Below are 13,842 nucleotides of genomic sequence, written 5' to 3'. Positions count from 1 at the left end.
TATAGTAATTGCTACGAAACCACCAGAAGGTGAGTCTATGTGAATGCCTTATATTCTCACAAATATACATTCTAAACCTATTCAACATGCCGTATGATTTCATTTGCCCCGACCTCAGGCTCATTTGAACAGAACACTGTGTCTCTGTCGATGCATGACGCGGCCAGAGCTGGTGATGTCACAGCGCTGATGTCATCACTGGGGAATGGGGCAGCTGTTAACAATGTGGACCAGGAGCACGGCTTCACCCCCCTCCACTGGGCTGCGCAGGGGGGAAGACTGGAGGTAACAGCACCCCTCACTGGTCACATGTATGCTGTAACAGACACACCCGTCAGAAGCACAGAAACTGGGGGGGGTACAGGTGCTCTAAATACCTGGCTGCCAGAAGGGGAGGCTGCAATAGCACGTCCTGTCAAAATGATGTTATTAGACAGACCCACTTGTAATAGTCCATTGTATTGTAGGAAGCTCTTTGTTTTCTATCCTAGTGTCTCCATTGGCTCCTGTGGCAGGGGGCAGACGCTGCCAGACGGACCCCTCAGGGTTGGACGCCAGCCCACCTGGCAGCTATCAAAGGACAGAGAGCCTGTCTGGAGGTACTAGAGCACGTAATGATGTGGTACCACTGTGGCTCAGTGGTAGAGCGGGTCGTCCAATGATTGTGGTGTCGGCGGTTCGAATCCCAACTCCTCCTGTCCACATGGTGAAGTGTCCTTGGGCAAGACACTGAACCCCAAATTGCTTGCAATGAGCAGGCGGGCACCTTGCAATAGCTGCTGCCATTGGTGGGTGAATGTGTGTGAATGAGAGGCTTTGTAAAGTGCTTTATATGAAGTGCAGTCCATTTACCATTAACCATAATCTCTTCTCTCTAATAAAGGCTGGCTTCTCTCTAATCTTTGAGAGTGAATGGTGTTGGTCTCTCTCTCTCTCTCTTTCTCTAGGCTCTGATAGTGAACGGGGTGGACCTGTCTGTCCCAGACCAGAAGGGATGTACCCCTGCTCACCTGGCTGCAGCCCACGGTCACCTGGACGCCTTACAGATCATCCTACGCACCGGAATGGTCTGTACATACGACACACCCACCTCTCACTCCTACACAAAACGAGGGTCAGAATCACTGTTATCTCTACACAAGTGTTACCAGGACTTTGCCCTGCCACTGTATACAAGACACATCACAAACATGGACAACATGTTCCATGAACAGAAGTATGAAAAACACCACTTCTCTAGACTGGACATTATTTCTGTTCTGCACCCCCAAACAGCCCTATAATTCCAACCCTGGGCCCTGACTTCCAGGATGCCGACAGTGTATCGGTGAAGGGCTGGAGCTCCATGCACTACGCTGCCTTCCACGGCAGACTCGGCTGCCTCCAGGTCCTCGCCAAGTGGGGCTGCAGCGTGGACGCCACAGACCAACACGGAGACACTCCAGGTACTGGAACCTACTTTTTTTTTAACCTCCTAGACTTGGACCGCTCAGACAATATTAGCTAGTCACTGAGATAACAACTTAAAAGGGTCGGAACCCAACCTAAGCGCTTGCAACCGTCCATCCACAGCTCACCTGTCGGCTACGGAGGGCCATGTGTTGTGCGTGAAGTTCCTGGTACTGAAGGGAGGGGTCAGACTCCTGCAGGCCAGGAACAACCAGGGAGAGACTCCTCGGGACCTGGCCCTGAGGTTTCGTAAACATCCTGTCGTCCAGTGCGTTGAGGATCTACAGCAACACACGGACCTCCCACGGGAGCAGGATGGTACGTACGGTGGCTGCTCTTCTGACGACTCAGACCCAGAAATTAGGCCTGTAAGTTTCAGACTTGGCTTCCTGTGTTTGTGTCGCCTCCTCTCCCATCAGCTCTGGCGTTCCCGGCCCACGTGGCAGCATTCCATGGAGACCTGGACACCCTCCGGAAGCTCCTGGAGTGTGGGGTCGTCAACATCAACGACAGGGATGACGACGGCTCCACTGTCATGCACAAATGTCAGATCGTCTAACTTTCACATTCACATACAATTAATTTCCTATAAAGGACAATAATACAATATATTATTATAATACAATAATCTATCTATCTATCTATCTATCTATCTTTAACTTATGACTTATGACAGTGTGTGTGGAGGAAAGCAAGCTGATCTCACAGGCTCTCTGTTCATGTCCAGCTGGAGGTCAGGGTCACCTGACGTGCCTACAATGGCTTCTGGAGATGGGAGCGGACCATACCATCAGGAACAACGCAGGGGAGACACCCAGAGACACAGCCAAGAGGTCTACTAATACCACACATGCTGTACATTGACTTTGTGGGCTAGTAGTGGATATTACTGTGCAACCGCTGGTCCGGCACCACAGGGAAACGATTATCAGGTTGTGCCAGGTTTATCCAACATGTCAACCTGCCTTTGGTCAGGTTTGCCCAGCTGGCTGCTGTGAGGATGCTAGGGAAGGCAGGCTCAGGAGAGGAGGAGGAGGAGAGAGGGATGAAGATGAGGAGCTGCAGTCAACCACCTGACGGAGCACCACTGACTGACGTACAGAGGAGACAAGGACAGGGTCAGTGATCCCAGAGCCCAACTCTATCAACTCAAGCATTTCATGTATTCTGTGACATACTCTTGCTGTAATTAATCTCAAAGCTGTATCTCGTGTGCATGCTTATGCTTGTGTGCGTGTGTGTTTTCCAGAGAGGGCATATCAGAGACTGGAGGAGTTGAAGCAGCAGGTGGAGATAGCACAGAGTAACTACAGACAGCTGGGAGGAGAGCTGCCAGACCCAGACTCCACAGACACCAGCCGAGAGGCTCAGAGGTAATATTACATCACAGCGTCTGGAAACAACACATTTTAGATATCCTGGCTGACTGCATGTCCTCACTCTGTTGCTCAAAGCACCCTACAGGACCTGCAGACGGAGCTGGAGAGAGAGAGAGCGCGCAGAGAGAGACTAGAGACCCAGCTAGACGAGCACAGAGCGCAGATCAGACAACTGCAGCACGTCCTGAAGAGCGTACAGGTCGAAAGTGCAGATTGAACTAAAAAAAAAAATCAATTGAAAGTCAATTTTCTAAAAGAGGGGTTTGAATAATGAGTGTTAATTAGGTTTATGTAATGCAACAACATCACCTGTGTGTCCTGTGAACAGACTTGACAAAGAGGTTCACTCTGCAAGAGAAACGTGAACGACCCTTCACACCATCACTGAGAAGAAAAAGACAGGCAAGAAAAGGGATGAAGTCACAGGAATGATTTTTGAGAAGAGTGAAGGAAATGTGAGGATGCATGTTGTTATAACAACCTATGACATAGATTAATGTAAGCAATAGCATATGGGGAATTTCATAACATTTACATTTTAGTCATTTAGCAGATGCTTACAACAAGTAGGCTACCTGTACATTTGTCTAGAATAAATTAACCAACTTCTTGCCACCAGCAGTCACAGTGCTAGAGAAAGAGGACTTTTTCTCGTTATGTAAAAATAATGTACCAAAGGTTGAAGTAACATTAGGTAACAAAGGGTGAACGTGATAATATTTGAAATGTGTCCCTGGTCATGACAATCAGAGCGTAATAATTAAGTAATCAGAGATCTTGCTCAAAGCTTACTGTAACATGACGTCAAATTGTGATTTTTTCTTAATATCTTTGGGTGGGGGCTCTGCTGCGCCATCTTGCACGGATTCTTTGGCCTTATTGTTGAAATCAGCACCACGGAATCAGAAGCTGGAGGCCGCTTTATAGCAGTTTATTTGTATGTTTTATGAAATAAATACAAGTTATTGTGCAGTGTTTGACACTTTCTGACCGATTTCATTGGTTAATTGTATCATGATGACAGAGTAATCAAGAAACACATGACATTAAATCTCACGCGTTTATTTAGGGCATCAATTGCCCTAATAATCACAAATTATTTATCTAATAACAAATCTTAAAATCTTCATAAAAGTCCCAATGGGAAGCTGTAAACTTTACAATTGCACTGCGTCTTATTCTGTAATATCATGCCTAAATATTATGCATTATTATCTTATTAGCTATCACTATATAATTACATCAATACACCAATCCACAGTGGTATAATCTTGTGTTCAGTCACTTCCAGCGGTAGTAAAACCCCAGTGCAATCGCAAGACAGGAAAAAACAGTAGCTGTAAAAAAGGAAAGGAGAGGAACATTGTATAAGTTAGAAAATGTCTCAAGTTTTGGCACTCACACACCCCAGTAAGCAAGTTGTGCACACACACACACTCAAAATACACACACACACACACACACACACACCTGCGAGGTAGCGGATGGTCGCCAGTTTGAGCGACTCCAGGAGTGTCTTCAGGGAGGCCACCTGTAGGTCTATCTTTTTATTGGTCTCCATGGTGTCATGGTCAACGTCTGCATTCTGACAGGAAGTTTGACACAGATGTCAAAACAGACCAGTATGATATAGAATATAGTATGAGACAGATCATAGAATGGGACAGATCATAGTATGGTACAGATAAGATAGTACCGATGGCCCAGTCACAGAGAGAGGCATTCAGTAAAGAGACAGGTGATTGGTGGTTACAGTAATGAGATAGATGATAGGTGATTACCTTCCTGTGGAACTCCGTGTTGGCCTCCATCAGCTTCTTCTCCTGGTCAGTAAACTGAGAGAAAGACAGAAACACAGACACGATTAAAAAGAGAGAGAGCAAATAGACAAACCAGAGAGACAGACAGATACACATACACACACACACACACACACACACACACACGCACACACACACACAGGGCTGGACTGGGTGAATATTTCCTACCGGGCAATGTAGCCCCAGTCAGGCCACTAGCCGAGCCGACGCGGCGGATGGAACACCTTCAGTTTCGTTTTGTTGACGGGGGGGGGGGGGGGGGGGGTGCTGCTGCGCGATTTGTTGACGGGGGGACAGGCCATTCACTGTGTCAGTCTAGAAAATGGACCAATGGGCCGCTGTCCCTGCTCTATGGGCCGTTCGTTAGCTCTTTTTTTTTTTAGATCGGCCCACAAGTAGGTCCGGCCCACCGGGTACGCCACATGGCCCGGTACGCCACATGGCCAGTCCAGCCCTGCACACACACGCACACACCATGTCAGTGAGCCTGCTCCTCTCCAAGTTGATATCCAGCTTGGCCTCAGCTCTGATCTTCCGACTCTCCTCCTAAAGCAACAACACAGAACATCGGAGAACAACAGAGAACATCAGGGAATAACAGAGAACATCGGGGAACCACAGAGACTATCAGTGATCACTATCAGTGACAGACCAGACTGGGCGTTCTCATACAACAACTGTTAATGACTGATTAGCTAGTATGTGTCTCAAACCCAAAAGTCAGCTCCTGTTCTCACCATCAGTCTGTGTCTTATGTGGTCTAGTTCTGTCTTCATTTTCTGCAGGGAGACATCAGAATATTACCAGGGCTGTATTGACATATACTGTATAAACTACTGTAAAAGGTCAAAGGTCAGGGCAGGCAGACTGGAAATAATGGTGTGTGGTTGGTGGAGGTTATGTACCGCGTTCTCAGAGCGCAGGTTGGCAAAGTCACTCTTCTCCAGGATCACCATGTCTTTTCTGATGGAGTCCAGGTGAGCCATGATCTGCTGGAGAGCGATCTCCTGATAGATAGAGAAAGGCAGAGGTAGAGAGTAGAACCTAATATAACCTCCTCGGTGTAGAGAAGGCGTGTGTGTGTGTAAGGCCCATGGTATACTTGCTTTTAACTATGTGTACGCGAAAAAGATGGTTACTACGTGTCTCCAGCGTTCCTTTGCAGTACTGGTGTATGTGCATGGCCTCAGAAATTAACACACCGCAAAATATGCACTTGTGTATGAGTACTCGTCTTTAAACAGCAAGTACCCTGCAGACTATAGTGTGACAGACTGAATGAGTGTGTGATTGACTGAAAGCCTGACATGACATGCCATGCTCAGATGTCACACATCTAACCTAAACACACACCTCCCTGAAAGCCTACCTGATGTGCTGAGGTCACCATGTCCTTGTAAACAATATCCATGTTTGATGCTGTCAAAGTCACTAACGCTGAAACTATGATCTCTGCTTGATGCTTTTCAAAACCTAAAAAAATAAACGTCAAACATTGTTTTATCAAAGAGATCTGACTGCTGGATTAAAAAAGATGTTAAGATGAATTCAGTGCAATCACAGAATTAAGAACAGACCGCTGTTCTCCAACTCTGAGACCATGGCATGTGAGTCGAACGTGAGTTTCCTTTGTTCCAGAGGAGTCAACTCCACTTTTCTCATATCATAAGATCTAACAACGGGCACTGTTAAATGGAAATCTGTGGGGGAGAGAGAGAGAGAGAGAGAGAGAGAGAGAGAGAGAATGAGAGAATGAGAGAATGAGAGAGACAGGCAGACAGGCAGACAGGCAGACAGGCAGACAGACAGACAGACAGACAGACACACACACACACACACACACACACACACACACACACACACACACACACACACACACACCACATCTGGGATAAGCTACATCAACTAAAGTCTACCTTTTATGCTTTAAAGGCTTCCAATGACGCCGCAGATCACTGTTGCTCACCTCTCCAACTCTGTGCTCCCCGAGCGCCATAGAAATGCCGCGAGGCTGACCGTAACAGAGTTGAACAGTGTCTGTTCATGCTGGTCATTGTCTAAAACCGACTAAAGTACTAAACGTAGCTAGATATTACTGCTTATGAAACTAAACCGACCTTAATGTTCCACGTGTTAACTAATTGCTGATTAAGACCAAGTACAGAGAAGAGTGTTCGTGTTCTTCACTTCAGACAGACACAAAGGGCAGACTTCTCTCCACAACCGGATATCAAGTAGTGGTTGACGAAACTCAGTGGCAACACTTTGAGTGACCCTTGATAGCTACGGTCTATTTCTATAATATTTCCATCCTCCTCAGTCTCACTATTGTTCGCTTGTAGAATACATGTGGATATTGTGCTGCATAGGTTCCGGTGACAGCACGGAAACAAATCTCACTTCTGATCACATTACCATTACGTTTCAATAAAGTTTTGTTTACAAAACAAAACGTATCATGGCGGCGCCCATGGCCGACAGTGGGGATTGGTTCCCCGCCTTAGCACTTGGAGTTTCTTTCTTGAAATGTCTTTTTATAAACGCATAGTAAGTTTAGTATGCTGATTAATGAACCGATTGTAAAAGTTGATGCTTAGTTTTTGAATGCCGGTATTTAGACCACGTATTTAGTGAACAGAGCTAGCTAGCTTAGCTGACGTAGCTAAACCCCACGACTAGCAACAGCTTTGCCACCTCATCATAAACTAGCTAGCTGAGAAAGCTATTTATCTATACAACTAGGTAAGGGAATAATATAACATTTTGGTAGAAAGTTCTATTATAGCTAGATAAGTTAGTGGATGCTAACTTGCTAGTTTAACTAACAAATATTGATGTGGCTGAAAATATGAATGAGATCTGGTAATGGAGAAGTATAGGGCACTTTTTAATCAGATAGCGTTAGCATTACACGTCGTTGCATGCATGAATAGCAACCTTAACATTGGATTTTTGACTTGTGTGCCTGTCAGAGACACATATTGGATGTTTGATTTCTATGTTGTCATGTCTGTCTTCCAGTCATTCCACAGATTTTGAGGTGCATAGGAACTGGCTAGCCATTACACACAGTCTACCAGTGTCAAAGTGGTACTATGAGGTCTGTGCTCTCATCACATATCCTCACATGTTGTTTATGGCCACAGTTTGCACTAGCCCCCATGTTCCATCCTGTACAGAAAACACCACTCGTTGCAATTCAAGGGTCTTCTGTCCCTGCATGATTATATCTATAGATGTTCTTGATTTCTTTGTTGTGTCACCATGATTTGAGTTTTACAGCCTGGTGTTTGGTTGTTTTCTGTAGAACACCTCTGAGTGGACCCTGGACTACCCGCCTCTGTTTGCCTGGTTTGAGTATGGCCTGTCCCATGTGGCACAGCACTTTGACAAGGACATGCTGGTGGTGCAGAACCTGGGCTATGCCAGTCCTGCCACCGTCCTCTTCCAGAGGCTCTCCGTCATTGTAACAGACATGATCTTCATCTATGCTGTTAGGGAGTGAGTATTTTTAGGCCCACACTTCGGAAGAGTGCTTTTTTAATGGGTTAAAGCAAGAATGTTTATTTGTCATACATCTGCCATGTACAGTTGAATGCTGCAGGCTAGCTCAGCTTAGCTCTATTTACTTGAAATATTTACTTGCTTTGAATATGAAAACATATGGGTAGACTGAGTCCATTGCAATAGCTTGCAAAACGGAGCAAAATACAAGGATCAGGGCTTTGAGGAATGAGGACATAATCTCCCACGGCCATCTTACCTTTATTTGAATTAATCTGAGTTAACTTGCTTTCCAAAGACTTTCTGTCTCTATTTGCAAATACAATCTGTCTCCTCTTCTCAGGTGCTGTAGAAGTGTTCGAGGGGACAAGAACTCCAAGGACCTCCTGGGGCAGCCATGTTTCATCCTGGCAGTTCTGCTGCTGTGGAACTTTGGCCTCCTCATTGTCGACCGTATCTTTCATACCACTGAGAACAGTGAAAGTCTTACTGTGTTTCCCCTGTTTTGGTTCTCCACAAGCAGGCGAGGATTGTTGAGGTCCTGCACAGCTGCGTCCAGTAGAGATGGGGTCTAAATTATACTTTTCGTTTGCAGTTGTTGCTTGTAGTGTAATGTCCCTTGGCCTTAACGTTTTCTGCAGATATTCATTTTCAATACAACGGGTTCTTGTTTGGTGTACTGCTGCTGTCAGTGACGAGACATTTACAGGTGTGCACATACCCACCCACCCACCATCTCTACCATAACCAAGGATTTCTGCCTAACCAATGAAAAGATATCCCAATGATGCTATTGTAGCAGAGGGGGTTTGGAACAACACTGGTGTGATGAGTAGTCCTGCCTGCGACTGAAATAGATGAAATATGACCAAACATTTGTTCACGTAGAACTACATACTAGTATATGTATCCAAAAACTGATGACGTGTCATTGTCCCTGCAGGCCAGACACCTGGAGGGAGCGTTGCTATTCGCTGTCCTGTTGAATCTGAAGCACATCTACTTGTACATCGCTCCAGCCTACGGCATCTATCTGCTCAGAAGCTACTGCTTTACCCAGGACAACACTAGTAACCACTATCACTTGTTGACTGTCAGTTCACTGCCGGAAGGGGCTTGATTAGAGATCTAGTGCTATAGGATTGGTCACATAACAGTATTTATTCACATTTGTCCTCACAGATGAGGGCACAGACCAGCCGACATGAATCCTTGTTTTTGTGCTCATGTAGGTGATTTTTGCTAAGTCTGTTATCTGTGTGTGTGTGTGTGTGTGTGTGTGTGTGTGTGTGTGTGTTTGTGTGTGTGTGTGTGTGTGTGGCGCAGATGGCTCTGTGAGATGGAGCAGTTTCAGCCCCCTGCGTCTGGTGGCTCTGGGAGCCATTGTGATCTCTGTCCTTGTGCTGTCATTTGGCCCGTTCATCGCAATGGTATACCCATCAGTAGCAGATACTACACTGAACATTGTCCTGCAGCCACTTCCTGTTTGTGAACATGTCACAGGTCAGTCACCGTTGCCTCTGTTCTCCTAAGGGCCAGCTCCCCCAGGTGCTGTCCAGACTCTTCCCCTTCAAGAGAGGTCTGTGCCATGCCTACTGGGCCCCCAATGTCTGGGCAATCTACAACGTGGCGGACAAAGCTCTCTCCGTGCTGGGTGAGACACTGACCATTCTCACAGATACTGACATCACACTCAAACCTCATCCTATCATAACGTTATGACTATCAATATCCTAGGGTGTGTCTTATTCAGAGGTGCGTTGTATGCTGGTGTGTGTTTCTCAGGGGTGCGTCTGAAGCTGCTGGATGTGGGGAAGCTTCCCAAGGCCTCCATGACAGGTGGACTGGTCCAGGAGTTCCAGCACTCCGTCCTCCCCTCCATCTCTCCCCCCATCACACTCCTCTGCTCACTGCTGTCCATCCTGGTGAGTGTAAGGTCAATATACCCATTACTCAACTCAAATCAACTCAAACTTTATTTATAGAGCACATTTAAAACGGCTGTGGTCGACCAAAGTGCTGTACAGGTAGGTGAAAAATAAATTACAACAATAATACTTCAAGACACAACCATACACACAAACGTAACATAAACACAACAATGCCCACAAAGACAACAATACACACACTAGCCTGGGAGTCATGCTCAATTAGAATTGAAGGCCATGGAGAAAAAGTGGGTCTTCAATAAAGATTTAAAAACCTCAATGGTCATTAGCTGAAGCCAAAGCAACGGCTAGTCTTCCTGGGGTCCAAAAACACACAGCATACACACCATGCTATACATACGAACACATAGCACACACCATACTGTACATTCAAAATATAACGTACAACACACAATTAAAACACAAATGAATGAGCTGTTCTCCATGGTGCGTAGTCTTGAGTTAAACATCGCTAATGCTTCTGTTCAGAATCAGAATCCTTTTATTGCCATTTATGCTACATACATAGGATTTCTTTGTGACATTGCGACTGTTCTGCTCATGAAATGTGAAACAATTCTTACTGGACGTCTTTAAAGTCGCACTGAAACGGACGTTTGAGATCATTTAACTTCCGTAGTTTGACGTATTTCCGACGCAAACAAGCTATGAGGGTGGGACATATGTTTAGAGGAATTTGATTGGAACATTGACAAGTGGACGGGTTTTAAGAACTTTAGACAGATTCGATAGAAGGATAGCGTTGATTGACGGGTGGATGTCGTGAGATTATTGGCCTAAAATCTAAGGTACCTGTTGTCGTAATTGCACGTGACCTACCGTTTTCCAGGAAGTAAGAAATTATATACTTTGATATAAGATTACAACAAAAGTAGAATTTTGTAATTTCTTTGGCATACATCGTTGAATAGGTGAACACTATGACCAATTATGTGAACCAAAATGGGACAGAATGCTTTTTTCATTTCAGTGCGTCTTTAACCTTCCCTCCCTGCTGTCCCTCAGCCTGCCGTGTTCAGCCTCTGGCGTCGACCCCGCGGCGCCCGCGGCTTCCTCCGCTGCTTGGTGGTCTGCGCCCTCGGGACCTTCATGTTCGGCTGGCATGTCCACGAGAAGGCCATCCTCATCGCCATTTTGCCCCTAAGGTGAGTCACTACCACACCCATACGCTTTAAAATTCAACTGCCACCAGAGCTGACGCTTGGCTTGAGAACGATTCATGGTCAGATTGCCTTTTTCTGACACTCTTTCCTATTTTTTGTCTCCTAGCATACTTGCGGTTGAAAGCAGAGAGGATGCTGGGATCTTCCTGATGCTGGCCACCACAGGACATTACTCTCTGTTTCCACTCATCTTCACCACAGCAGGTAAGGAAGGGACTGGAAAGCGGGCATTACTGAAACCACTCGGGTGTGTTGTTATTTAGACTGTGTTCTGTGTATTTTGTGTTCTTGTAGAGCTGCCCATCAAAATCCTGCTCATGCTGATGTTCACAATCTACAGTTTTACCTCGCTGAAGAAGCTCTTTAGGTGGGTTAATACCATGAACAACTCCCATTTATTTTTTTGTAATTTTACATTTACTTCCTTCTTGACTCTGTGGTAGATGTCTTGGTAGTCTCAGGGGATGGAGGTTAGACTACAGGTGGGGCTTAATCACTCTAGTCTTTGATTAATCCAGAAATCCACATGGTGGAAAAGTCCATTGAACTGCTGGTTATCATAACTCATAAAGCAATGACATACTGTTCCAGGAAGACAAGACATATCTCTGTTTTTTTCCCAGGGGGAAGGGCTCCCTGCTGAATCCTCTAGAAGCTGCCTACCTCCTGGGATTGGTTGCCGTGGAAATCTTTTGTGAGATCGTTTATCCCCTGTCACCTTGGCAGCAGACCCTGCCCTTTGTTCCCCTGCTGGTGACGTCGGTGTACTGCGCACTGGGCGTGTCCTACTCCTTTCTCTGCCTCTATCTCTCTCTGCTTAGGCAGCCAGAAGACAAGCACAAACAACTATGAGAGAACAATATATTACTCAAACAAACCCTAACTTGCTGTTAACAATTCTGGATGGTCCTTTGTCACAGACATATTTTTTTAACCCGTCCAGAGCAATTGTTATCAGTAAGTGTTTTTGGGAAACATGCTGGTTTTTATTTTGGAACTGGGCAGGAAAGAGCACCAGGCAGTGATTGGTAAAGGATGACATAGACCAGAGCAATATGACTTCACTGTCAATCATGTAATGAACATATGCCTGCTTCACTGGATCCAGGAGTCCTCTGGTGTGTATATTTTGGGATGTCCTTTTTAAAGCAGTAACTGCATAGAAGATTTGTAAGATTATGGATTGGCTGTTGGTTTAACGATCTGGTAATCCTTTTGGTTAAGGGATTAGTTAATCTATACAGCACTGTCACAAAGCTTCTGCTGTGAATAAGCACATGGGCTGTTACTGCTGAGTAGCTAATGTGATGTATTGTCACTATCATGAATATAGTGGCTGAATGGGAAATGGGAATGTAAAAAAAAGATAAACCACAGCAACAACATGGACCAACTGTAGAATGAGAAAGTATATTCTTTATTTTGTATGTTTTGAAATAAAAAGATCCGTGATCCATGTGTTGTTCTTACAACCATGTTACAACCACAATTTTAAAACTCTTTGTTAGCGGGGAACTTGCATTGATATCGCCCTGAGAGGTACAACTCCAATTCCCTGATACAGAATATATTTATTTACAGCACACAGCTAAATGGCAGTGGTTGTCTGTGCCTTATTGAAAAATAACTTTTTCAATGAGTTTCAGATCAAATGTATGTTTCCAAAAGTATACAGGCAAATATTGATGTTCTCCCATTGCTGTCGCCAGAGTGGGGAGCTAAATTGGTTGCGTTGGGTTTATGGGAGAGTAAGCTGATCCAAGCTTCACTAAGAGAGTCACTTCTGCTCTTTGTCTCCTTTGTCTTTCAGTTATCAGACCGGCAAATTGTTTGTTTAAAAGGTTTATTTTTTTGATAAGGCAACACAAAATCGACCGAAATCAAACTTATCCGAGTAAATAATCTTACATGTAGATTTGCTTACAGATTGCACAAGAGTCGCAGTCTGAGAATGACTTTAAAGCTGTATTCCATTTCTAAGATGTCCTGAATTAGGGAAAAAATATCTGAAGTAATATCTTTATAAAACATTTTCATTACATGTTAAACATTTCACTCTATCTAATACTTCACTGTGCATATTCTCTCATTCATTCACAGAATAAATAAAAAAACATGGAGAAAAAGATAATTATAAGACCACCAATTTCCATCTCAGAGAAGAGCTTTACAGTGAACTGAGAAACATCATCCTGAACATTAATACTGCTGTGATACATTCATTAACTACTTTATGTCAATGTTATGGTACTCTTAATTGTCTACCTCTGCTGGTAATTGTCTAAAACTACTGACACCTTTTTCGGTCTTGTAGCTAGATAGTGATAACTGTTAGAATGGATAGATGGTTATGAGATAGAGATGTGAGTCGGGAAGACAACAGAGGAACAAAATAGAACAAACTGGATAGAACAAACTGGTGATAATTAGTGAAAAGTAAGAACGAGATGTATCTAGTCGGCCTTTCCAGCTTCAGCTAAATCAGTTGGTCAGCAAATATCACCATTCAGCAGGGATATCTTTTGAAAGGCAACCATCTGACCTCTGCTTCTCCGTTGATACAACGGAACGCAGCAAA

The 13,842-nt window shown here is 44.7% G+C and overlaps 3 protein-coding genes across 6 annotated transcripts; 2 read left to right on the top strand and 1 right to left on the bottom strand.

Annotated features, from left to right (window-relative positions):
• Positions 1-150: 150 nt before the first annotated feature.
• LOC311318906 (ankyrin repeat domain-containing protein 42-like) lies at positions 151-3,045 on the top strand (the record flags this gene model as incomplete). Its single annotated transcript, XM_084450340.1, has 10 exons — positions 151-285; positions 492-599; positions 948-1,067; positions 1,310-1,445; positions 1,573-1,767; positions 1,869-1,994; positions 2,177-2,282; positions 2,425-2,567; positions 2,699-2,822; positions 2,904-3,045. The coding sequence occupies 10 exons, from the start codon at positions 151-153 to the stop codon at positions 3,043-3,045; spliced, it is 1,335 nt and encodes a 444-aa protein (XP_084306466.1).
• An 835-nt stretch (positions 3,046-3,880) lies between these two features.
• On the bottom strand, positions 3,881-7,017 carry ccdc90b (coiled-coil domain containing 90B). Of its 3 annotated transcripts, none has more exons than XM_084450050.1 (9): positions 6,615-7,017; positions 6,226-6,348; positions 6,018-6,121; positions 5,554-5,655; positions 5,386-5,427; positions 5,123-5,194; positions 4,610-4,663; positions 4,299-4,413; positions 3,881-4,165 (listed from the first exon to the last, which is right to left on the bottom strand). In XM_084450050.1, the coding sequence occupies exons 1-9, from the start codon at positions 6,700-6,702 to the stop codon at positions 4,110-4,112; spliced, it is 756 nt and encodes a 251-aa protein (XP_084306176.1). In that variant the 5' UTR covers positions 6,703-7,017; the 3' UTR covers positions 3,881-4,109. The 3 variants fall into 3 exon arrangements, with proteins under 3 accessions (XP_084306176.1, XP_084306177.1, XP_084306178.1); XM_084450051.1 differs by having other exon boundaries at positions 6,565-6,657; XM_084450052.1 differs by lacking the exon at positions 6,615-7,017 and having other exon boundaries at positions 6,018-6,335.
• An 89-nt stretch (positions 7,018-7,106) lies between these two features.
• alg8 (ALG8 alpha-1,3-glucosyltransferase) lies at positions 7,107-12,708 on the top strand (the record flags this gene model as incomplete). Of its 2 annotated transcripts, none has more annotated exons than XM_084450048.1 (13): positions 7,107-7,195; positions 7,670-7,748; positions 7,956-8,149; positions 8,496-8,605; positions 8,794-8,861; positions 9,096-9,222; positions 9,479-9,582; positions 9,692-9,806; positions 9,938-10,077; positions 11,107-11,246; positions 11,371-11,468; positions 11,559-11,631; positions 11,888-12,708. In XM_084450048.1, 13 exons carry the CDS (start codon positions 7,107-7,109, stop codon positions 12,114-12,116), a joined length of 1,566 nt encoding a protein of 521 aa, XP_084306174.1. In that variant the 3' UTR covers positions 12,117-12,708. The 2 variants fall into 2 exon arrangements, with proteins under 2 accessions (XP_084306174.1, XP_084306173.1); XM_084450047.1 differs by having other exon boundaries at positions 9,686-9,806.
• Positions 12,709-13,842: the final 1,134 nt, after the last annotated feature.

The sequence above is a fragment of the Borostomias antarcticus genome (genome assembly GCF_949987555.1).
Source record: "Borostomias antarcticus genome assembly, chromosome: 15".
Classification (NCBI taxonomy): domain Eukaryota; kingdom Metazoa; phylum Chordata; class Actinopteri; order Stomiiformes; family Stomiidae; genus Borostomias; species Borostomias antarcticus.
This window is presented reverse-complemented; position numbering and strand designations above follow the sequence as displayed.